General features: G+C 42.1%; 1 protein-coding gene across 3 annotated transcripts in view; it reads right to left on the minus strand.

The window, feature by feature from the left end:
- bsnb (bassoon (presynaptic cytomatrix protein) b) overlaps positions 1-26,768 on the minus strand; it is a 78,472-nt gene that overhangs the window by 11,390 nt on the left and 40,314 nt on the right. For all 3 annotated transcript variants that reach the window (XM_074677681.1, XM_074677515.1, XM_074677598.1), the window contains exons 4-5: positions 7,906-8,697; positions 235-6,513 (exon numbers count right to left, since the gene is read on the minus strand). In XM_074677681.1, the coding sequence (XP_074533782.1) occupies positions 235-6,513; positions 7,906-8,697 (7,071 nt within the window). The remainder of the gene's footprint in view (positions 1-234; positions 6,514-7,905; positions 8,698-26,768) is intronic.

Consider the following 26,768-nt stretch of genomic DNA (forward strand, 5'->3'; position numbering starts at 1 on the left):
AATTTTCTGTTTTTTTTTTTTGTTTTGTTTTTTTTTTTTTTTTTAGATTAAAACGTTTTCTCTTAAATCTTTATGCTATTCAAATAGAAGTTGATTAAAATGTGTTTTCAACATTTCCAGATTAAACTGTCCTTTACAATGTACTGTATACAGTACAATTAACATGTCATCATATCTAGATGTCATATATATGGATAAAACATACATTGTTTTTAAGAGAAAGGAGTTTCGTACCTGACTGTTGGACAGAGCTTGCTGATGATATGGGGAGAATCTGTTCTTTGCAGGGTCCTCTGATGTAGGGCTGAGAGGCTTGGGATCTGACATGGAGCGCTGTACACTTTTTATTGGTCTTGGTAGGGTCTGATGCCGTTGAGGGGATTCAGCAGTAAAAGCCTTCTGTTGGGGTGTAACATGGGCTTTGTTCAGCTTCTCCTGGGAGGCAAAAGTTGTCTCCAGCATTCGATGAGGGGACAATGGAGACACAGGGGAATATAGCACCTGGGGAGATTTAGGAGGCTGACGAGATGATTCATTTTGTTGCTGCTGATAGCCAATTTCCAAGGGGTCTGGTTTTCTCCTCTCAAATTTAGCAACTCCTTGGAGTCGAGGAGATGTTGGGTCAGATGTGTTTGCTCCCACTATATGCAGGCTTGTGGAGTATGGGCTTATAGTTGTAGGGACACTGAGCTGAGGTGCAACCACAACCTGGGAATGAGACTCTGGTTCTGTCTGACAGGCAAGACTTTCTCCTTTGTGGGTCCTTTCGGGAGCTGCTATGTAATGTAAAAGATCAACTTTTGAGGTTTCTGCCATGGTGATGTGGATTGCGGGGGAAACCCTACCTAGTTGGTCTGACTCTGTTTGGCATGACGAATCATTTGTGGTCTGAATAGCTATACTTGAAGAAGCCACTTTGGAGGACCCTTCTGTTTTAGCCTCTCCACTGGATTCAGAGTGCTTTGAAACACGAGATCGCCTGCGTCTTACTGGTTGCTGGTCCCATTCTCCTTGATCCTCTTCATCAGTCTGCACACTACAGTCTGCAATGCGCCTGGTTCTCCTTCGCCTGTTAATGAATTTATCGTCTCCATCTTCATCATCTGTTTGCACACAGCTGTCTGTAATCCTCTTTAGCGAATCCTCCTCTGAGCCATCCCTCAGCCGGGGCATGGAGTTCTGCTTTTTCATAATCTTGGAATCGGTCTGTTTGTCACTGCTTCTCAAAGACATTTCAGAAGCAGAACTTTGAAGGGGTCTGGCAGCCATCACAGCTTGGACCACTTGCCCATCTTGCCAGAACTGAACACTTTGTCCTTCCTGTTGAATAACTCTACCACTTTGGTCACAGATGATGAATCCTTGAGGTTGCCCTCCACCAACAACAACCCCTTGAATGGCCCCCTGGGCTGAAGTTGCTGCTGCTGCTGCTGCTGCAGATGCTGCGGCAGCCTCCGCTGCTGCTACAGCAGCTGCAGCCTCGACTGCTGCGGTCTTTTGCCTTTTCTGTTCCTCCAACTGCTGCTGAAGCTGGTGCTGTAGGGACTGAATTTGTTCAAGCTGCATTCTCTGCTGGGCCAGTTGCTCTCTTTGCATAATGAGCTGTGTTTCCCGGTCTGCTTGCTGTTGCTGTAGGACTTGCTGTTTGATTGTCTGCAGCTCCTGAATCTCACGTTGAACAATGAGTTGTTCTTTTTCTCTGTGTCTCTGAAGCTCCATTCGATCCCTTTCAAGCTCTTCATGTAGGCGCAGCTGCCTTAATTTTTCCAGTTCAACTCGCTCTCTCTCAAGCTGCAGCACATGTTCTTGTTGCTGACTGAGTTTCTCATCTTCCTTACCCTTCTGGGCATCTGTGGCAGGGGAAACTTTAGAAGTTGGCACTAGAGGAGTACCATGGGGTGTTCCTTGGGGCTGTCCTTGTGGATGAATGATTGGCTGGGGCTGACTGATTGACTGAACTTGAGATTGGGTTTGGGTCAAAGATAAGGGTTCAGTTTGGGTGGGTAACTGCTGTGGCTGTGTTTGGGGCTGCACTGATTGGATAGCTGAGGGCTGGCCTTGACCTTGAGAAAGAGAAGTAGCACTCTGCTGGCTGAGTTGAGTGGTCTGTTGATCTTGCATGATTTGCATGCCAGTTACAGGTACATTTTGGGGTCCTAAGTGTGCTGCAATTTGGGTAGGTGCAATGGTAGCAGTTGTTTGTGGAGCAACTGTTGTTAGAGGCTTTCCAAGATACACAGGAGTTTCCTGATGTGAACTGCTTGGGTCAGGCATACTCCCTGATGGTGTGGCTGAAGTAGGGTACTGGTTTGGAGGAGGGAATGAGTATGGTCCCTGTGTGGAGAGAGTCATTCTGGGAGCCATTTGAGGTAACCTGGTAAGGCTAGCCAATGGTACAGCAGTTACACCAGTGGGGTAGGTTCTGTAAATTCCTCTTGGCATAGGTCGCAAGACAGGGCCAGGCTGGGTAGTTATTGGCAAAGTTGAGGCAATGGGAGTGTTAATTGTAGAATAAATCATGCCATCGCCCCCTCTTATAGCAGCAGGGTACAAGGCCCGTATGCTAGCTTGTCTAGCATTAATTAGGTTCGTCAGGGATTGGCCATTTGCTGTCGCTCTCCCATCTGAGCCATACAGTAAGTTAGCTCTTATTGATGCTAAACTTTGTTGGAGATTTAGCCTAGCCAAAGATCCCCCCCGTCCGGCCCCATATGGGATCAGTTCAGGGTTATTTCCGTACCGACTCCCATAATGGTCCGCCGAGTTAAGAGCTGCACACATGCGGCTGATTTCCCTGGCAGTGGTTGCACTGTACTGTGCCAGATTCGAGTCCTGTGATCCTGATAAGCCCTGTGAACTATAGGTATAGTCAGAATTGATATTTGACATGGAGCCATATCGGCGAAGGGGTAAAGTAGGTCCAGCAAAATCTCCCTGATGGCGCAAGTCTGTGTAAGATCCATACTGAGCTCCCATGCCAAGGTATCCACCATCATAAGTCTGATTCATGCTGCTAAGATCCACTGCCAGACCCCCCTGAACATTATTCTGATAGGGACTTGCGTCAGTCATTGAAGGCAAGTTAGTGTCAGACATGGAGGGCTGAATTCTTCCTGAGGGAACAACTGGTGTTTGATAGGGTTTATGCTCCTCTGACCCTCCTTGTGTTGACTGAGGCTGGTGTTGCTGATGGCTGACATTGAACTGTGGTAGATGGGGAGGGTGCACTACTTGAGCAGTTTCTGTGGTGGGGGTTTTATCTGAGGATACTGTTGTAGGCTTCTGAGTGAATGACCCTGAACAGGAACCAGCAAATGGCAATTTGTAAACAACATCACAACAAGCCACCTGGTTTTCTGGTTTAATTTGTCCAGTAAGATCCAAAACTTGAGGAGCGGGAGGAGGTTCCTCTCGCTTTACCAGTTGGGTCACTGTGCTCCCTTGTGATGTGTTACTTTCATCAAGTTGTACCATCATAACATGGGGCTTGCCAGTGGATAAGTTCATTACTGTTGGCTTGTTTTTTAGCTCTAAGGCAACTCCACCATAGATTTCATGGGGAGTATTAGAAGCAGGAGCCCCAGACCCTTGAGGTGGGGCCAGGGGGGATACTCTGGGAATGGCACTAGCAGTTACTACAGGCTGGGCACTGCTTGTCTGGCTAACGACTAGATCTTTTTTCATCAGCAATGGCTGAACCTGATTAGCTAAATTGTAACGAGCAAAAGAGGATTGCTGTTGGTGCTGTTGGAGCTGCTGTTCAAGGAGCTGTTGTTGCTGTAAAAGCTTCTGTTGCTGCAACTGGAGTTGCTGCTGTTGTATACCTAAATTCTCTAGGCAGGCATCAATTTTGGGAATAGATGGATCACTAACTGGAATTTTACTCTGGGATAGACACACAGCTGATCCAACACCCTGCCCTAAGTCTACACGGTTTTGCAAAGGATCTCCATACACGACCTGTTGTTTGGGCTGGGACACAAACATAGTACCTGCAACTGTGATGCTAACTGTGGTGGGTGTTGATAAAGATACATGAGGTTGCTCCTGTGCATTCAGGTTCATAATAAGAGGTTGGACTGCTGTGTGTCGAACAGATGGCTGCTCTGCTCCTAAAGAATATCTTCTTGAGTCAGAGGCAAGAGATGTTAGATCCATCCCCTGGTCTGTCATTATGATTGGAGTTGGCCTCATCGGGGCTCTGAGATCTACCACACTTGTGCCTTGTTGTGTTTGACCATGACCGACAATCTTACACAGACTTTGTGCAGTTGTGGTCACAGTGCTGATGCCAACATTTACTTTTTCAATATTTTGAGTCCTCTGAGAATAATGTTTTGGAGACTGTTGTGATGGATGCATTTGTGGGGATGTTGGGGGACTTGTTCCAGGAGGCTTTGAGCTATACAAGGTTTTACAACTGGCCTGGGTAGGTGATGACAAAGGAGATGTGGAAGAATTAACAGTTAGCGGTTTGGCAGGAGTAGTGGTATCAGAGCCTAGTGTTATCACCATTACCGGTGAATCTTGTGATGACTGTTGACGTGCAAGACGTGGTGAATTTGACCTTTGAGGTGCTTGGGCTCCCTGGGATACTGCTGCTGATGTTGGGCCACCAGGCAAAGAGGGCAGTTGTCTGCCACTACCACCAGATGGTCTAATAGATGGCATGTGGGTTGGGCTTTGTGTTGGAGAGGTAGTGGGAGAGACTGGAGGGCTGGGACCTTTGAAGAGGGAAAAAACTTTGGAGGTTAGGGAGGGGGCTCCAGGGTCAGGTGATGCCTGTGTTGGCCTCTGTGAGCTTGCCCTACTACCAGCAGGTACTGTGCTACCTGCCTGTCTTGTTGTGGCAGTCTGACCGACTTGGGCTTTGGTTGCAGCAACTCCAACAACACCTTCAATTTTGGCACTCTGCGTCATCATCCTATTTTGTGTTTCTTTAGAAAGATGCTGCGCTGCATGAATTCCAGGAATTCTTGGATCACTACCTGTTGTGGAAAAGGACATCGGTGCTGTAATTTGTGTTGGACTTGAGCCAGGAGTAAGCGAGGCTCCTGCATCGAGATGATGTTTACTGTCAGGCGAATCAACTGTTTGTCCTTGCCTTTGCATGAGCTGTGCCTTCTTCATCATCTCCTCATAGACCTCCTCTGCACTTTTTAGCGTTTTATCAGATGGTGACATTGCTGATGTTTTCTCTGTGGGAGAGTAGAGTGATGTGAAAGTTGGAAGATTATATTCATTTCCTGATTTGTAAAGTTTTCCACCAATCATCTCAAAGCCCTCTGCTTCAGAATCCATAGATGGTGAGTATTCTGAACATGATGATCTATGAAGCTCCTCCATCTCGGCAGCCTGTCTCAGCTCTTCTGTTGGAGAAGCATCCTCAATAGGTGAGAGATTGCTGGGGGGAGTTTTGGATCTTTCCCTGCGTCTCTGTGCACGTAGCTCTTCTTTGTCCCTCTTGGTTTTTCGTGCAGTGCTTCTGATTCTCTGCTGCTCTAGATCCCTCATCTGTTCCTGTTCTCTAAGTAGTTCTTCTTCCTCCCTGAGTTCGTCCTCCTCAGATGAGTCCTCAATTGTAGGAAGCAGTGGTCCATGGGACCTATGTCGAGCTTTCCTCTGTTGCTTTGCCTCCTCTAATCTTGCCCTACGACTTGGGCTGCTGTCACTGTCATCCTCCATGGATGACACAGAGGTGGGGGATGTTCCAGAGGTGTAGCTGGGGGTGGTGGCAGGTAAGGTGGATGAGTATTCTCCCTTGGACCGCTCGTCAGGAGAACCAGTCAGACTCTCCATCTCTAACTCTGGTTCTCGTAAATCATGCTCTGTACTTAACTCCATTTCTCGATTGTAGCTGTTGGTGTTATTCAGCTCAATGGTCTTAAATCGGCGAAGGCCCCCAGCCATTCCAACATCCTCTTCCTCCTTGGTCTTATAAGCCCCTTCTGATGTCTTGGTATCTTCCTCAAAACTGTTGGAATGCTGAGAGAGCCGTCGCCTCTCTTTGCTTGCGTCCCCACTGGTTTTATGTCCCCTTTTGCTCTTCTGGTTTCCATGTTCCTCCAGTTCCTCTTCGTCAGCACTCATCTCCATTATTTGCCTCCTCATGTATTCCTCATCTGTGAGATCTTTATGTGACTTTTTCTGTCTTACTGGCAATGGTGAGAGGCCGCTTTCACTGCTGTCTTCCACGTAATCATGGCGAAGCTTACAACTGAGATCATCTTCTGATTCATCTCTTGCTGCATCATCATCTGGACTGTAGTCTCGTCCTTGTCCTACGGACAGTGAATGTGGCCTGTGCTTCTGGTCTGAGGCTGTCTTTGACTCTAGTAGAGGCTTCATTGAGCTCTCGAGCTTGTTGATATCTGAGGGTATGGAAGCCCCCCTTTCACTGAGCTTAATGCCATCTTCCTGAATCTGGCCTGTAATCTCCCCATGAGAGCTGGATATCCCATCAGACGAGTAGCCGGTGTCACTCAAACTCTGTGTACTTGATTTGTTGTAATCCTAAGAACAGAGAGAAACAAGGAGAGAAGTGTAAGAATCAGATATAAAGAAAATCTCTCTAAGTAACTTAATATTGAGGTCTGTAGCAAAGCCTGTGCACAAGTTTTCTCGATTTTATCAGGAATATAAGCAATTTCTGATACAAGGAGTTCCAATAAATGCACCGAACATAATGCAATTAAAGTCAAACACAAATATTCTAAAGCACAGAAAACACTGTAAAATACAAACCTTCAACCAAACAACCAGATGTGGTACCACCAACTGGCTAAAATCAACCCAAATGTTTATATTTTATTACATCTGGTTTTGATAGGTGGCAAATTTTCCCTCAACAGATGACCAATGAGCACCCTTTTCATAATTTTGTTAATAGTTGTTTCTCTTTTTAAAGCTTCAGGTCATATATTGGCATGTCCTTTGTACTTAGATTATATTTAAAATGACAGGATGGAGACTGAATCCAAAACAAAAAATTATCTTAACTTGTTTTAGTCCACAACTCTTTTGGCCGCTTATTAAATTTGTCATATTTACTATTTGGGTTGAGTTTGCCTTTGAAAGTAATGTACTGTACAAATAGATGGATTAATACACTGACACATAGAGTGAGTATAACAGACAGTTAAACATACAGACATCAATAGACAAATGTCATTTCAGCACATGCTTGATTCCATCTTTGTTGCATTCTCCACGGCATTCTTCGAAACCCTTGAAGAATAATGAACATGCTAAGAATGCTTCAGGTATCGTCACAAAGGGGTCACATTGAACAAAAAGCTTGCGTTGGATACATAAAAGAAAAGTGTAGAAAACTACTCGTAGGAATGGCTTGAGATGTAAAAAGGCCACAGAGACAACGCTGGTGAAAATAATGATGACAATGTTGTGAATTAAACAAAAATAAGTATTGCGGTGAAAAGAATGATACATTTATAAAAAATGAAAAAAAATTACAAAATTGGGAAATTAAATTAATGGAGGTCTTCTATGATTAAACAGGTGTACAAACTATTATTACATTTTTGGTAATAATAATAAAAATAAGGCAATTCATGACATGACATAAATGAACTGATAAAAATAAAACAAATAACTGAAAATGATAAGACAGTCAAGGGGAAATAACTGATCATGACGTATAACAAAAAAGTGTTTATATTAACAGAAAACACAAAATGATCTCCAAAAGTGATAAATATTTGAAGCAAAGATAATTAAAATGGGAAATAACATGAGCATGAATGCCTCATTGATGTCCGATAATGGATTGAAAATGGTTATGATGATGATAATGATACCGAAACATGTTGACGAGAACTTAAACAAAGCAAAAGAAAAAAACAGTTTGAGTAACAGGTGAAGGCGAAGAAGTTGCAGGTAGCTCACTTCATGGTGTCTTGACTTCTGTGCATCCTCAGTTATCTTCGTGTCTTTAGGTGAAGTGACAGTCTCTGCCACTGCTTTCTTTGGTGAGGTCTTGACGTCTTCTTTTAGGGCTTTGGGGCCTTTTGTCTTCTCCTGGCTCTGCGGCTGTTTGCGGGCCTGGACGTTACCTGTGGGTTTAGACTGAGTGGGGGCTGTTTTTGAAGGGGTAGGAGAGGCCTTGGCTTGGTTGGGTGCTGCTTTACTAGGGGTGGTTGAAGCCTTGGCACCAGAAGGACCCTTAGTCTGAGCAGGGATTTGAGCAGAGCCTTTCATCTGAGTCTGCCCTTTGGCCTGGGACGGGCCCTTTGTTTGGTTAGCAGACTGAACGGTACCTTTACTTTGAGCAGTAGATTGACTGGCACCTTTAACTTGAGGTCCTTTACTCTGACCTGAGGGTTGTATTGGACCCTTAACTTGGGGAGATTGCTGAGTTGACCCTTTGGGTTGTGGGGGGGCTTGGGCGGAACCCTTGGTTTGAGCTTGACTGGGCCCTTTGGTATGAGGGGTGGGCTCAGCCTGTTTCACAGGAGACAGAGGGCCACTTACTTGGGGACCCGGTGCTTTCTGAAGTTGTTGAGGACCCGTTGGCCTAGGCCCTGAAAGTTGAGAGGGCCCTTTTTGCTGAGGTGGGTGTTGATTGGCTGTAGCAGGTGGCCGGGGGGATCCGGGATGCGCAACAGGACCTGGAATATCTCCCAAGCTTCCTGACAGAGCCCTCTGCGTCTGGCAGTTCAAGCATAGCCATTCTTTCTTCTGGAAAAACAAGCACAAAGAAACAACCATCAGTAATGTTGGAATAAATATCTCCACTGATTTCTTTCAAACTCAGATATATAATCTGCTGTGAGAAACTTTCAGTTTGTGTTTCTTTTGGTCACCTCTGGGGACAAAGTAGTATGTCTCCTCTCTCTCCCCTGAGCTGCAGCAGGGGTAACAGGCTTTAAAAGAAACTATAGAAGAAAGTCATCTTGCTGATGGTCATTATAGGTCATAAATGTTGTCGTGTTCAGTTATGAGCTTGAATCATCCCACAGGATCTCTAAATGCAGATTTAAATCCTAAAATTCAAGACTTTGCTCTGTTAAGTCCAGCACCATAAATACCAACACAGAAAACCAGGGATGTGGGCAGCAATATGCAAAGTATCGCTCAACGTTTTTTTTTGCCATGACTCTTAAAAGCATGTTTTTTGCTTATCCATGGCAGCTGTTCCATATAAGGATATAAATGTGTCTGTTGCTTATAATTATACAAAAGTTGTTACTTCGTAAACATTTACAGAGTGCCAAGAACTCAGTTAAGCATGACTGAACAACTGAATATTTGAAAGCCTGTGCAAACAAGGCCTTTCATCTCTTTGTTAAGACTAAATCATTGACAACATTAAGCTCTCTCAAACAGGGTACACAGCAGAGGTTTGCCTGGAGAATACAAATTAACACATCTAATACAAAATTGGTAGGGAGCAAGTGTTGTTGAACCTTTTATTAAACCTAAAGCAAAGCTTCCATCTGTAGATGTATTTGCCCTTCACAGTCACCCTCTGTCATGCAGTTATAGATTCTGACACTGCTGAAACTGAGGAACGAAACCCATCAAAGACAGGATATTAACATTAAAAGATTTAGTTTCAGGTCAATGCACCAGATCGATGAAACTGCTCAATGTAATGAAATGGTTATATTACAGATCATAAAGCTGAAAAGAGAGGAGGTGGCACCATGTTTGTAACGCAGCCCTCTGTTTCAGTGGTTATCATTCATGCCCCAGGCTTGAAAAAGTAGAGTTCATATGCCACAGACTATAACAGAAACAAATAACTCTTCTCTTCTCTGCTCTATTACCAGTTACCACAAGCCAAGCGAATAACTTCAATAATGTTTTGGCTTTCATAATGCCGTAACATGAATTACCCTGAAGAGTCTATTACAAGCAACAAAAAGAGATGCACAGGGAATGATGACAATTTAGTCAAAAGAACATTCAAATGTTCAAACAGCATAAAAGACATCTCAATCGACAGACACTATGAAATCTGTAATGGACAAGTCTTCACAGCTGGGTTGTGGATGTGGGACACGGTCTGATATTCATATTGAATTTTATGATACTCAAGTCACTATAAAAGATTTCTTGTGCTGTTTTAAGCAGTATTTGCTACACCTGGATTTACAAGCTATCTTTCTCTTCTGTACTCGACTTGTCCACACATGCCAGCAGCGGCTGGCAGATTTGGCATGAGATTTCATTTTTATCATCATATCCCAGCTGACCCTAGCGGTCTTGCCAGTGTGGCTGGATTTTTCTTTCCCTTCTGCTCTTATTCTCCCTTGGCTCCCCTGATGATTTTCTTTTCTTAAAATTTTTATTTTTGCCGAGATTTAGGGGCAGGAACTGGTGGTTTTAAAACTATGCTAGCTTTGAAGAAAACCTGTGCCACATCCGGTAAATGAGTACACACGCCTTTCATGTTGTCAGAGTACTTTCAAAAGTCAATTTGGCAGCCCCTTTCAATTGTGACTTGTGTGCACAATACTCACTCTAAAAAAGAAATTTGTAACTATGAAAACTATGTGATACCTTAATACATGATCTCACAGGCTATATGATCACCTAAAGATTGTATTTTAAAACATTGATGTAGCATGGTGTATAAGTTTCCTTCATCTGGGGCTTTCTTAGTGCTTGAATCTGACTTTCTGTGGAGCTGTCACAGGGAGAAGGAAGCAGGAGACACTGCACAGCTGCAATCAAGGCTCTGCACAGTAACTGGTAGCTGGACCTGTTTGTACTGTAAAATATCAGTGTAGAGCAAGCCTATTAACTTTGTGTAACTCTCTCTGATACTGTGTTATTCAATGCTGAATGTAAACTCTGAGAAAATGCTTGAACCATGTGAGCAATTAGAGACAAATAAGGAGGTAAAATATAAAACAGACTGGAGTTAAAGTTTTTAAGTACATGCTTTAGTTCTATTCTAATTCAAGCAGGGATTCTTATCTCTCCTGACCCTTTCCTGTCAATGCAGACGATGTGTTTTCTGATGATAAATCTCCCTCTGCTGTCTGTGAACATTCAAACATATCACTTATCAAGGATCTTTGCTGCGAGAAATGTGAAAAAAGCTGTTTTGGCAGTGTACTGTTAATCACTTCATCTGCCAACCACCTGGTGGTAGCAGCTCCAAACATTAGAAAAAACAATTAAGACAAAGAATAAAGATAAAGGACTCATTAGTCTGGTTGTTAATGGTTTTGTTTGCCTTCTAAAGACTTCGCCCACTTACACTGATCATTCCATAAGACAGTTACTACCAGAGCATAATATAACACAACACGATATGTAGAGACAGATGTGGTGGCTTGATTTGAATTCTCCATGAAAAACCTTCTATTTTTACTGAAGCTATTTTCCCGGACAAGATGAAACCTTTCTTAACGTGCCCAAATCCTACAGGAATCAGTTTTCTCATCTAAGATCACCAACCGTGGATGGTGCCATTGGCATGCCAAACAGACAGACTTGCTTTGTTTTCATCTCTCTCAAGTGCTTTACAGAGAAGCTATATATAAACAGGTGCAGTACTCTCAGAACTAGCCATCTGTGCTGGTTCTATCACAAGATAAAAAGAAATCATACAACAAAATGTGTAGAAATGTCAGAGACAAGCACATGCGTCTGTGGGCATATCACGCACAGTGGTGCTGACAAGGGACAACTGAAGCTCAACATATGCATATAGCATATCATACAAAAAACACGTTATAATCTATAAATAGAATCCGAGCTTCGAGAGTCTGCTCTTACTTTTAACTGGAAGCTACATCAAACCTGTCATCTCTATGCTTTTGAGCATCAAAAAGGCTTTTCAATTAGATACCTCAATTTGATACTGATGAACATTTTTCTCCCTCCGAGGATCTTTATTCCTGTCATTTTGGCACTGCCAAACTTTCCTCTTTGCTCCTGAATCAGCATTACATCTCTGCGTGGGTGAGAGGGAGAGAGGAGCAAGGCCAAAACGGAGCTAGGAGTAGCAAATTATTCATGTAGAGTGCTTTAGCTTGTACAGCAGTAAGCAATGTGGGCTGCGCTTCCCACCTCTATATCCCGACTCTGAGTGGAGAAAAAGCAGGTCCATATAAACCGCTGAAGCTCTGCTTCTCTTAGTCCAGCCTTTAATGCAGCCTGAAAACAAAGGATCCAATTCACTGAGGCAATCCCCTTCTTCTGTTTAACTGCCCTCTGAAGAACGGCAGTCGAACAGCTCGATACTGGGAAATTACACCACTGTGAAGTCTACAAATGAGACACATAATGAAATGTTTTTTTTATCCTAGCAGAAAATAATTAGTTTTGAAAAATGTTGTTTTTAAGCATTCAGAAAAAAATGCCTCTGCTCTGTACTGTATTTCTGTACTGTATTTCTGTTGTTTTTAATCATTCTCTGGATGTGTGTTTGGCACATTTGTTTGGCGGCAGCAGGCTCATTGTGTTAGTGAGATCATCTTGTTAGAGGGCTGGTAACCTCATTAAATGGCAGGAGGTTAGCTTGTCTGCTCAGTGGAGATTGTTTTTATCCTTGGCTGTGAACTGTGACTCAGATACGGCTGACAAGACTCAGGCTGTAATCTATCAATTACTTTTGAAGCATTTGGAGCTCTTATCCACTGTGACAAGTAATGAGTCAATACAAGGTGGATCTCAGCATCCAGTTTAGAGACGTTTATTTATCAGAGAATATAGCGCCTCCTCTGGGACTGAAGATTCAAACTTCCCTCATCTGTTGCTGTCACTCAGCAGAGCTGTTGCACCAATGTGTTTATTACATCTCTGGAAAGTAGTCTCTTATTTTTGACTGAAACCTTTTGGCACCCTGTGATCCCTATGATGAAGCTGGCGCCACATTGCCTTTAATCAAGTCAGTGTTTTATGTTCATAACAGTAACAAACAGTGCTTGTTTATTCTGTGTCTGTGAATGCTCATATATCTGCATTGAGAGCTAAATGCATGGCATCTTGATTCAAGGAAACACAGAGTGAAGCAGGAATCAATTCATACATCTTTACTCATCATTTTTCAGGCTGAATTTAGCTCCTTGCATTAAACTGAATTCTGGCACTTTTCCAGTTTATAGATATATATTTTAATTTGCATGTGTTTTCCTTATAATGTTAATGCATAAAGTGTTTGCTGTTTGTTTTATTTCTAGATGAATTCTGCATCTGTCGTTCTGCACAAGCATCTGCATCAGTGAAGATGTTTATGGAGGTGTTAGTGGAGCAATAAAAATTGAAATCTACAAATATATCCCCCATGAGGTGCTGCAGTACTGAGCTCAACTAGCAACTGCTTTTTTCTAGTGTTTGCACATTTCTGCTGTAAATATCAAACTCTGTACTCAGCTCTAACACGCAACCTGCGTGCAGTGTTTTTTATGCAATAGTTCTGATTTCTTTTCACCTCAGTTGACAAGGTACTGCCAGTGGAGTTGAGCAGAGCAGTGAGTGAGTGATCCTGAATGTGCCACAGGAGACAAATGTGGAAGGTGTGAACACTGACGGTGGAGTGATTCTCCATCCAGTTAACTCACGGCCAGAAAAGCTGCCCTTTCACTGTCAAAATAATGAGGGATTGAACACCGCAGGTTACCACGACGAAAAGGTCAGAGAGATTGATCCTTTTTTTCCTGGATTGATCCCACTCTCAGAGGGACTGGCTGAGACATTACAGCCCTGATCACTCTCACTCTGTGTGTGTGTGTGTGTGTGTGTGTGTGTGTGTGTGTGTGTGTGTGTGTGTGTGTGTGTGTGTGTGTGTGTGTGTGTGTGTGTGTGTGTGTGTGTGTGTGTGTGTGTGTGTTTGAAGCATCGATGGCTGACCATGGGAGGAAAGAATGCTCAGGTTTACAGTGCTTAATAAACTTATTAGATCACCTGTAGTTAAAATAAGAAAAAAAAGTATCATGAAGTGCTTTGTCTCTGACTCTTTCTTGAGTGGTGAGAGGCATTTCAAACTGGTTATATGTTTTTATTTCCAAATTTGAGCCATAAAACTGGAATTCTCTGAGAATTCAGAAATTAATCAAAAATAACAATCAACCTATAAACATTTTTTTCTGTTCAGGAACACAGGTAAATAACTGTAACTAGGCAACCAAAAATAGGATTGTACTCTATTTTTTTGCCTTTTTGTTAAAGTACATTTCAGAATTCATAGATAACAACAATTGTTATATTTTAGCATTAAATATATAATTTATTTAAAGATCTTGCATATTCTGGTGATTTGGGGATCAATTATATCCTGTTCATTTAGGGCTGTGGTGACAAAAAACTTTACATTGGGTGGTGGTCTTATAAATTTGTTAAGCACTGTACATAAACAAAAAACAGCCAGCCAATCACTTTGTGACTAACAAGATAAGAGAGCAGGGAGGTGAATGTCAACATAAAAACACTCAAAAGCTTCATTTGATTAGGAATGTACCTTTCTGAGTTTCACTCATGTTTCCTGACTCACAATTTAGAAAGATCCAAAATTGCCAAAATGAAATGGAGCAGGACAAGCAAACTCTCAAAGCAGCAGATGAACTCCAGGCTATAAAAGGTGTTTTTTTTTCTTCAAGTTGTTAAAAACAGAAACTGTGAAGTACAAGGCAGAGCAATAACTTCAGGCAGACACACAAAGAAGAGACTAAATAACTGTACTCCCCTACAGAAAGGTTTTCCAGAGTGTGGCTTAGAGGATTTGAAACCATTGTTTATTTTCTGCAGGTTCTATTCAATGAAATCACTCAATTACACACACCCACGAGTAGAAGACTCCCCACAAGATGTCACCAATCTACACACATAAAAAGGGTGACTTATTCAGTCCTGTTTACAGCCTCAAACCTAATCCTACTGTAGGGGATTTTTAAGTTTCTCTTTTTTGGAAGTGAAGACAAAAGTTCATTTCATTGATCTGAAGTTGTTTCTGGCTACTCATGGTTGATTTAAGTCATACACCTATTTCTGTTTAGCAGATACACATTCCAAATTAAGCTATGTTAGTTGCTAATTATGTCTGCCCACTGTCACATGTCTAAACCATTTATGTTCAGGCTACTTACTTTGGCTCTGCCTCACACATCCCCTCTCTCTCTCACTGCTTGGTGGCTCTTTTCTCTGTCTTCTCAGTCTTCTCATCCCTCACAGGAGTGGGGGAGTAATAGTGCTGCACGATTAATCTATTTGTAATCACAATGTGTGAAGGTGCAATTACATAACAGCACATGCGGCTTTTTGCAATTCACATAAACGTGCCCTTGTGTGTCTGTAGATGTTAACATCCTCTCCTTTGATCGGGGATGCCAACATTGAGCTGCTGGCAAAAAAAATCTGCTTTAAAGGATTGTTTATACTTTTAAAAGTGTCACACCATCTCAGTCTCCTCCTCATAATAAGAAATAGAAATTGTTGGATTAGGATCAGATCAGATTAAAATCAGAATTATGATTGGCCGTTGTCTGAACTGGTATCAGGACCTAAAAAGTTGGACCTACGTATCTCGAGGTCTTGGTCTGTTTGGGTTTGTGTTGTAATATGAAGAAGTTCAACTTGCGGGTATAATAGGTGGTGGAAGCTAGCATGTAGCTAGCATCTAGCTGTGATGTACTGGCTCTTTCTATCTATCTCTGGTTGTAAGGGCATAAGAAGCTGTGTGGTAGGTCACATAATTCAATCTACAGAGAACATGTCGTATACTGTCATGGTTGGATGGTTTCTCCACTTAACACTTTTGATAAAAGCAAGAACTTATGCTTAGCTTATCCTCAAATTTGTCCAATAACATTTTACATCACTTCATGGTTGAAAAGCTTGAAAAATGGCAAGCTGGGGATTTGCAAAATCCCTTTATATTTCTTGAAGAAATTGTTTGTTCTGATCAATCTTTTTAATTTTTACTGTTAAAAAGTATCAACCTGTCTAAAGGCTTCTTTAGTTGTTACAATCAGCCACGGTCTGATTTTGATGACTGCAGAAGAAAAATTGACACGGAAGAATCTGAGACATCGCTCTTAAGTAGATTTTTAAAAGAAAAATACAAATTATTAAACTATGCTACAGGTTAACTCCCAATCCTGAGCATTACATAGATATTTAGTGGCCTGAATGCTGGTGAGGCAATACTAAAAAGAAGCTTAAACACCTCCTACCCACAGAGGGAGCCAGAGAGTGCAGAATTTTATAGATATGGAGCCCCGTGGGAGCAAACACACCCACACAACAACATGAACGCGCAGAACAAAAACACAAACACTCATAGTCACATTTGAGCATCGTGCTAAAAACTGCACTCTGAGTAGGCTGCATGTTCAACATCGGCCTCTCCTGTATAATCTCAGCTCTTTTTCTCTGCACAGTTGGTGGTGACAGTCACAACCCACTGTCACATTCAAAACTGACCCCCACACACATTAACTCCCTGCATACACCGACAAATATGCAGATTAGCAAAGCATAAGAACACGTGTGCGTGAAGACATACTGTGCATAACCTACACAGCCTCAGAGTCCTCCTTTCTCTGTCAGTCAGCTCACAGCAAGACGCTGTTTCCCTGCCTGCTTTTTTTCTGCCAGGAACCAGACAACAAGCTGTGAGCAAGAAATGTCAGCTGTCATTAAAAGCCGTCACATACCTCACAGTGATATAATACTTTAGATGCTCATTACCAGGAGGGGAAGGAAGATTAATTCCCACTAAGTTGTTGTTTACACACAACAATAGGAATCACAAACAAAAAAAGGAACAATAAGAAGACAGGTGCACATTTTCTGCAAGAAGTTAAGCACATAAAAAAATGACAGTGTTGATATTGAAGCAACACTGTCACATTTTATCCAAAAGTTTTTATTCACAATTTCATTTTTTCCAGCTTCCCTCAATCTTAGAAAATATTTCAACAAAGCGTTCAGCTCCTCAGTAGCAGAACAGCCTTTTTCTCTTTGACAATGCACAACAAAAGCGTCAGCAATGCCAGCCTTCAAAGTATGATTAAAGCTCTAAAATAAATGGCATAACTGTGAAACAACAAAGACAGAGACGACGGCAAAAACCCTCATATTCTGTGTCCCTCAGAGATTAATGAGGCATACGCGACGGAGGAGGTCATTATTAATTCGTAACAACTGAAGGTCAGGGGAGCAGAGGGTCATTGTGAATTATTAACTGCCACGTGCATAGAGGCACTCTGCCAGGCGGGTGTGAAGGAGGTGAATCTAAGGTGAATAGGGAACTGTGTCACACATAGTTTGGTGCACAGACACGTCAACACTAACATATTTAAAACCAGTAAAGTACCATAAGAACATCTAAGCACGCTGCATGACAGGCACAGATATCTGCAAATGTAAACAAAAAAAGCAGCGCAAGCAATCTACTCATGGAAGTAAAGTTCATTTTGTACTCACTGTATCCCATCCTGTTTCAACGCAGCAATATTCACAATGAGAGTCAAATATCAGCGGTGCAGGTTAGTCCATTAAATCCCCATCAGAGCCATTTAAACCGCTGTAGCCACTTCTATTGTGCCTAGTCAGACTGAACAGTGGTTTAAGACTACAAAGTGTGCAATGCAAAGCATGAGCGAGCACATGTCACAGCAGTGTGCCAGGCTGTGCCACACCACACCACGGCAGTGACAGGTCAGTAAGAGTCAGCAGGTATATAGGTCAATCCCCTGGGACTCCTTCAATGGGGACACGTGGTTCAGGCCTGTGGATTAGAGAGGAAATGAAGGATCATCCACCAGCAGGCAGGACTCGACCGTAGTCAGAGTCACTCATACGCAGGTCTGCCTAATGTGCTCCAAGTTAAAAAAGAACAGTTATAGATAATCATCAGAGTAACTACAGAGTGATTTCTTTTTCTGTTTCAATAAATACTTATCCTTTTACGCAGTTGCTTCCAATTTTGAAGTAGTTCTGTGATCAAAACAGAGCAGGTGGACAAGCCTCCAAATAGTCACCTTGATCATTTTCATTAGAATACCATCAAATCAGTCAGAGAAGGTCACTTTGAGTAAAAGGCTATACAAATCTAAAAATTACAGGATTACATCTAAAAATACAGGACTCTCTGTAGCCAGATAACTTCATAAGTGTAGGAAGCATCGCGAGCACCTCCCCTGCAGTTTCTATATGTAGAACTGTAAAGTATCAGCTAAATTTACTTGAAAGCAAAACATGCTTCATATCAACATCGCCTAGAAACAACTCTCAGCACGCCAGCCCCTTCCTGTGCAGAGCTTGAATCCACCACAATGCACCAATTTCACCTTTTCCTTCACTAACAAGTCTGCAAAAGATTTGATTCTTTACTGGGTAACCTTGCTCTCATATCAGAATAACATAGTAAGACAGCTAAGTTGCTCTTTATTTCATCAGCCACACATGAGGCTGTGCAGCTCTGCCTTAGAGCAGTCAGCAGCACCCTGAGCTAATGCTAACATCAGAATGCCAACGTGCTCACAGAAAAATGCTAACATAATCACAAACAGTAAGAGAGTCCTTTTACAGAAAGTTAGCAAAATAAGATTTTCTAATTATACAGCATGTAAAGCTGAAGCTAACAGGAAGTATTTACTTTCTGATGCAGCATTCAAACACCATATGTCTGTTCCTGCCGACCCATGACCCTTAAAAAATCACAAGCTGCCGGCGCTTGTGATGTAGAGCCCTACCAGGGTGGCAGCCAGCACCAAAAATATTTGCCAGGAGGCCAAACAGTTTTTGTGAGGGTAACCTCTGTGTGTGCTCATTTTTACAAAATGTAACTGTTTTTGTGTGTTTTTTTCCCCTAAATCAGACTTCATACCCAAACCGTTACACTCTCATCTACTCCAGCACTTGACTACACTGATTAAGATTTTTTTGGCTCCAAAAACATTTGTGATGCACATGTAAAAAAAAGTTTTTCCTCAGGCAGAGTATGTTGCTGTAGGACAATAGAGTGTCATCAGACATTAAGCGTGTGGGTGTCTCTGCTGTCCCTCTCAGGTCTTGATAAAACAGGGTCAGGTCATTTCTTTTGCCTTTTACTTACTTGTTCTGTCACTTTCTGTTTGTTTCAAAAGAGGGCAACAGGTTGTTCAACACACAGGGGCTAATCACTCCAATGAGACTGTCCTGTCTCATTAGGGGGACAGCAAGTACAGAAATGACACAGCGAGTAGGGCCGAGACATCCTCTCAATATCAAAAGAACAGTTGTGTCTGATGTTTTTGCTTTCAAATCCACAGAAAGTCTGAGAAACCTGGGAAGACACAAACTGGCCTTAAAGAAGGAATCAGCAACCATCTCTATTGTTCAACTTAGATCATACACGAAAGGACCCCTGATATGTTTCTGTAAACATTTATTTGGAAACGTCCACAGATTGAAACAACTCTATGAGGAGTGTTCTGACTCTTAAGAGGAGGCAAAAATAATGACCTCAAGATCAACAACAAGACAGAACTCACTAAAACTGGAATGTGGAGCCGAGTTAATTCTTTTTTGTTTAGGTTGGAGATTTCAAGCTATAAAAAAATAAATCTTATCTAAAAACATGTAAAGCTCATTTAACCCCAAAAAAGTTTACACTTGGGGCTTTGTGGTGTTTCAGTGGTTAGCGCTGTTGTTCAGCAGACAGAAGTTTCCTTGTTCAAACTCCTGAGAGGAGTTTGCACATTCTCCTTGTGCATGTGTGGGTTCAACTTTCACCCCTCCCAGATGCTTTTCTGGTTGATGGGTAGGACTGAAGAATTAAGTGAATTGAAACCAACATCAGAATGTAATAGAATGTAATTTTTTAACCCCAAAGTCTGCAATTAAAATGAATAAATTAATTTTAAAAAAAGTTTCATGTATATCAGTGGTGATTGCTCTAAGACTGCAAGGGAAGCTCAGCTTCCCCTAAAATGTCCCCAAAAAAGTGGTGATATGTTCTGCTGTGTGTACATTTTATTGACAAAATATGTGCTGGAATTCCTTCATCTTTTGCTAAGAGTCAGCTACCTATCACAGATAATGGGCTCTACCTCCTTCTCATTCATCCCCGCAGCATCTCAGCGTTAAAACATAGTCGGACACTGGGCGTCTTTGGACTTCAGCGGGGAAGTGTAGTGTGGGTTGTTCCACTGTGGAAACCGGAAGGTCATTGGATAAACGCTTGGCTTTGTCCCGCCCATTGGAATGCTCAGCGTCTCTGGGGGTCTATGGGGAAGTGGGCTGGACTGGACGCTGGGCTTCTGCATGATGATTGGATGATCTGTCTGAGGCCGAATCCCTTTATGATTGACATTGAAATGAGCCAGTCAGCGATCTTGAAGTACAACCCCCCCCCCCCCCCCCCCCCCCCCCACCGGAGCATCTTCTGAGTTCTACATTTGCTTGTTTTGGACTGATTCGGAGGCTTTATTTATCACCAGCAAGTTAACTTCTCTTAAAAACGACGAGCGTTGTGTTTAAAGAGTCTCTCTCTTTTTACCAATAAGCAGCTACAGCCCCAGCTGTGGAGCTTCTCCCCCTGTCACTCACACTTACAGCCTGTCGTAGTCTCACGTAGCAGCTCCTGCTGCTAACAAGCTGGCACGGAGGGTAGAATTTACGTTGAAATAAATTAACAAATTTATGATGTAAGCCAGAAAAAAATGAGCTTCCCCTCCTTGACTGACCAGCAGCTGCCACTGATGTATACAGACCTGGAGGGAACAAAATAACTTGTACTCATTCTTCTAAAACCAGCCAAAGTCAGTATTCTGTTTTTTTTTTTCTGGCAAAAATATTATACATCTACAAGGCTTGAAGTTGAATCAATCAGTCAATATTTTTATGCGACTGTAATAGTTCAACAAAGATATGTTATTCGTTTAAATTCATGTACCAGGAAAGAATTGTTTGTATGCTGACAGTACCCTTTGTCGTGTTGGTCATACTATAGAATAATTCATTGCTTGTGTTTAGTGAATAATGCAGAGGATAACAGGTCTGCCTCTTTGCCTCGTCAACCTGAGCAAAGCTAATTTGAGCTAGCATTTCCAGGATAGACTTCAAAACTCTAAAATCAGAAACAAATGTGTGATGTAATGGAGACTACATCCATATTTTGCACAACCTGTGCTGAAACTTTGTATGGTATAGCAGTAAAAGATAGTGGCTGCATGGATGGAAGATTTACAGCTACCAGATCACCATTAAACATGAGGCTCTAAAAGATTAAACAAGACATTTAATGACTTAAATCGTTCGCCTCTTCAGTATCTAAATATAACCACTGACCGAATTATTTGAAGGGTCCACCTCCGTCCTTTGAAAGAAGTCAAATCTTTCCTGAAAGATGAGAACAATCCAAGCATTTAAAAAAGAACAGGATCTGCTTTGTGGGTAGCTGGGTTTTCTTTCTATTTAACTATTTTTCTTCATTAGATTTTCTTAAGCCTTCTGGCCCAGCTCTGCTAAAGTGGCCTGAGAATATTCAGATGAATTGCAGTGTTTATATCTCTGCAATCTTGCCGACAAAATCACCCTGAACAGCAGCAGCAGCACCTAGCTCAGTCTGGTTTAGTGAAAGGCACCTCTATCTGTGGTCAAACTGTCTGATGCTGTTAGAATAAAGACAGGCCTTTGATGTGTCTTATTTTCACCTTCATACACTATCTGCCTCTTTGACTGTGCAGCCAATTTTTTTCTGACATTATTCACTCTCCCCTACCTTTTGAAGCTGTAATCAGCATACAGGCTTAATGTCAATGAGATAATGGCACACAGTACTCTACTATGAGCAGAATAACAGTGACGGTTATCAGCATGCATCATACAAACAGTGGGTAATTTTCTTACTCCTATGGACACAAAGAGAGATTAAACATTTAAAAAGACTTCTTGGCAAAAACAACAGCAGAAAAAAAGCTGAGTTAAAAGTCGAAACAAACGTTTCTCAGAATGTTAATCAAGCTGCAGCCAGACAAATGTATTTTACACCGTGGTTGGCTGCCGAGCTGAAACAAGTCATGTGTCTTGTCGCATATGTCTGTCCCCAGGACAAGTTAATCAGGCTGTCTCTGCAGCCCTGTTTTATGTTAGATGAGTTTCGTATTCTCTTGCCAAGTGAGTCTAAAGCTTTCAGCCAAGCAAATACACGTTGTGTATTTCACATTTATCTTTCAGACAAGTTACTCAAGCTGTAACCTGTCACCAGCATTGACTCAGATAACTTTATCACCAGAATAAGTCCAGTCTGACTTCATGTCCTCTGGATCTACAACAGACTTGTTGTTGATAGCAGTTTCACACACATTTTTAGGGTTTCAAAGTCTGAAGGAGAACACTGGCATGAGATCTTGCTTAAAGATGCTATGAAGAGGATCTGTTTTGACTGCACTCCCTCGCCAACTTGTTGCACAGAGTCTCCACACACTTTTAGTGAGGAGTGTGTTTGCTTTGAAATTAAATGGAGATTGGATCAAAACAAACTTTCTTTGTTCAAGACAACTTTTTACTGGATACAATGCGCAGAGGTAAGGCACTGATCAGTACAGTTACATAGCCCTACGGTTTGTAACGTGACATCAAGCAGATGTTGTAGCAGCCAGCTACATGTTAGCGACATCATCAGCCCAGTGTTCTGACGTATCTGTAGGCCAACGTGACAACAAGTTAACACTGTCAGTTTGTAAGAAGTTTAGTAGCCGTTTATATTTAGCCCAGTTGGCAGTCCAGTGCTCTGAGAGATACCCGTAACGTGTTTTGTTCGTAAATCCTGGTTAGCTATGTCCTGCCAGTCATCTACCAAGCAGACCTAACGTAACCTCACTCTTCATTTTTGATAGACTCTCAAATTTAAACAGACCACTGCAGAATAACTGCTCCATATGGTTTGGCATGGACATTATCACAAAAAGCTCAACCCGTGTTATAGAGCGATACAGCCGAGCTAAAGGCTAATTAGCCTTTAGCTCGGCTGTATCACTCTCAACAACAGCTGTATCACTCTCTCTCGTTTAGCTTTCTTCTGCTCTTCTGTTCTTTTTCTGTCTGACAGTTAGGCTCTTGTGTCCAATAAGTCACAGAAATCGTTTTTAGCAGAGAAAAACACAGATCTCTGTGTTTTATCTCGTCTCACTAATCAACTTCATCAGCCGGCGTGGTGTTGCCATAGAGACTTAGATGTGCCTTAAATCAATCCAGTCGTGGTCGACCCAATCGTGAAGCTAAGAAGTAGCAATTTAAGATAACCTGTAACTTGCAACATTGGTGCTGTTAATCTCATTTTTCAAGTGTGGATTAAGGTCAGACACATATCTTGAAGGGAGACTTTCAAGATCACGTCTAAACTCCTCACAGCCACTTTAAAGGACATTGTCCACATGGGTCCACATGGTCCCATGTGGACAGCAGTAACAGGACTCTGATTACATGAGAAGCAACAAACAAAGAATTGAAACCAATAAACCAAAAAAGTGAAGTGGTAGGCCTTTGAAAATGTACAAAAAAAACCTTAGAATATGCATAATGAGAACTAATTTTACATCACAAATTTAGTATAAAAATAACTTGTTTTTGTATATTTGGACTGTTGTTTTAGGGGTGTTTTGTCTCAAGAGAAATAGTAAAAAGGAAACTTGTTGCTGTCTCCTGGATCAAAAGTTCATTTGAGGTTACGGGAGGATAAATTGACTCTATCATTGAGCTGATAGATCAAACACCCCTGCTGCATCTCCCTTCTGCAGGACAACAACCAGCTTTGAAAACATAGAAAACAACAACTCTTTTAAAATGAAATATTCATGTTTTTGTTTTTAAAGAAGGGTTGTAATAAGAATGCAGGGCATTGACAGTGACCAAGTGAACCCATTTAGAACTATTAGCCCTCCCTGTGCTGTTGTGTCCCGCCCCCAGCAGCAAACTGCTCAGCAGTGGAGCCTTGATGTCTTCACTAATGGAGGCAGTGGGAGACACATCTTTCTGGTTAAGTGTTCTCATGCAGCTTTTGCTGCTCTTGCTCATGCTGCTCATGGCAGCAGCCCTCAGCCTCACCAACAGATCTGGTCAACTCGACTGCCGCCTGACAGCTGCAGCACTGAGAAGATTAGCAAGGGGTTAAATGTAATATCTGTGTGATCAGTGAGCTTTATCTCTTTCATTTTGTCCTTCAATCTCGTGCTCCCTTTCATTATAGCTCCCTCTGTCTGTGTTTTTTTTTATTTGTTCCCCTGACATACAACTGCACGTCTCAGATCTTTAATCTCACATTTGTGTTGCCAGCCTTTTAGTATGTGCAGCTTGTCAGCACAGCACATACTCAGCAAACCCCTCCTCTTTCTTTCCTAATGCCAGCATTAGGGAGTAGTCGCATGCCTGAGGTGCTGCAAGGAGGAGAGAGCTGGAGCAGCGAAGAGGCTGGTGAAGTGATGTGTTAAGACAGTAGGGCCCTGTGGCAGGGGTGGGAGGACTGCTCCGCCCCACCTCTGTGCCTCTGACAGTAGAGATAGAAACAGCACTGCCAGCTGCCCCTGGAGCATCGCTATAGCTCGTTAGCATAGCCACCAGGCCTTGAAGATGATGAGTTCTGAAGAGGTGATTAAGCCAATGCTGAGCAGTTTTGCTCACAAGGTACAGGAGAAGTTTTGATGACAGACTCAGAAAAGGGCTAGAAGAGTAGTTCAAGTTCAGTATGGTCACCGTGCTGCCACATAGTCGTTCATCAAAAGAGCTGAAAGTTCTGCTAGTGCCAGGAACAGGTCGAGGTTAACCTCAAAGACATCACATGAAAAATGAACACTTGTGGGGCACAGAAGCCGAGCAGTCACACCATGCTTTAATAAAGGGCTAGTCATCGTGCTTTCTCTTAACTTCCTCTATTCCCTGTCACTCAAAAATGAAACAAAGCAGAAAACTAAAGTTCAAGTATCTTGAACATCTTGACACAAAAATGACTGGATGTAAAGTTGGTTATAGGATCTCGGCCATGGCTGCCTAATTAAGTCAGAAATACACCGGAGTTAAGTCAAAGTGTTTGTGACTCAGTCTGAGCTCAGAACCAAATACAAAGGGCCCAGAGATGAGAGTGAGTGGCATTTAAGCCTCAGACCCAGCGTGCCATCTGTGCTGGATGCCACATAATCTCAACAGGAAGCAGTCATTGCTGTACATCACATCATCTTCCTTTCTGTCTGTCGACCACACACTGACTTTTATCAGTGAGTACACTGTGAGAATAAAGGGATTTAGGAAAAACGTGTCCATGTAATTTCAACTGAACATGCTCTGTCATGTTAAGAATATGAGATTTAACGGGAAGTCTTTATTTTACTCAAAAGTAACTTGTTTTAGGCCAATTCAAAATGCTATTGTCTTGGCCTAATCAGCCAGAAAGGCTTACTATTCTCATATTTGCGTGGGTGGATCCTTATGGTAGTGTTTTGGGGTTAAGCAGGGTGCTCATGGGAATCACTACACACCCTCAACACGGATTAGAAACACTCCCAACTATTAGCCCCTTCCAATAAACACACACATACAAACACAGGAGCGCAAACACACCCACCGGCCTGTCTCCTTTTGTTTGTATCTGAATCACCTCCGACAAATACTCTGACTTTTTACGGCAGGGGTTTTGAAATCCTCGCCCCGCTGTTGCTGCTAAATCAACGGAGCATACTCTGAATCAAGAGGGGCTGAGTATCTGTGTTGCAATGTCAACCGCGAGTCTCAACCAGGAGTAATTGCCAATTCAATCAATGTGTCAACAGAAAAGCAGCCTCTGACTAAGGAATGCAGACAGGAGGAAGAGGAGGAATGCAAACAGAGTGAGAGGAGTCACTGAAACACACAGAGGGAAAGGATGCAGGTGTACATCCAAACTAACCATAAGTAAAAAAAAAAACGGGCAAATGCAACGTGTTTGTCATGTTGAGGAAAGTCACAGGAAATACAATTTCCAACTACTACATCTGTGTAAGGTACAGGAAGTGAGACATCCTCAACAAAGACAAGTGATAAAATAATCTGTGAGGAGATAAATAGATATTTCATAAGAATCTATTCTTTTGCATACTGACAGTTTTACAGCAAGGTGAGTCATGATCACACAGATCAGCCATTTAATACATCTAAGCTAAGAGAGCAGGAAGGTGCAGTACAGTGTGTGGGTGTCCAAACTGTATGTAAGGGTGTATGTGGGTGTTTGCAGCTGCAAATTGTCTTTCTTTACACAGTGCCAGATGCTACCATTAGCATTTAAAACGATTGTTGGTAGCAAAATTTAATTGCTCAACTGCCCCAAAAAAAAAAAACTTCACCGTCTGTTTATTCTATTCACTATGAGGTAGTACAACAGTTTTTGAAGAGCAAAACTTAAAAATTAATACATATTTTATGCCCAATGCATTTCCTGGCATGTGAAGCATTGTAAAGATACATGTTAGTGTTTGATGTTTGATAGCCTTGGAGAGTATTCAGATTCCTTCTGTATTTTGACCATAGACTGTTGAGTGGACAGCATGGCTCCACCTTTTATCCCTGTATGGTTTTGAAGCCAAAATACCGCCATCGGAGGTGCTGCCATTGTGGTAGTCGTAGAGGTGTGGTAGTGTAGTAGAGGCTATGAGGGACTTAAAGAGAATCTGAGAAGAGCAGAGTGACAATTTTTTTTCTTTTAAGAGTATTCTTGTCTCCCCCTCCCAACATCTTTTACAATCCCCGAAAAAAAATACACAACGGCAGCTGTCAGTTATCATTAAACAAGACATAAAGCCTAGTTTTTAACCGCTTATAACTAATGAAAACAAAACTTCTTT

Source organism: Halichoeres trimaculatus, unplaced genomic scaffold (assembly GCF_033239565.1).
Source record: "Halichoeres trimaculatus isolate MK-OKI-2021-1 unplaced genomic scaffold, fHalTri1.1 fHalTri1_scaffold_1, whole genome shotgun sequence".
Taxonomy (NCBI): Eukaryota; Metazoa; Chordata; class Actinopteri; order Labriformes; family Labridae; genus Halichoeres; species Halichoeres trimaculatus.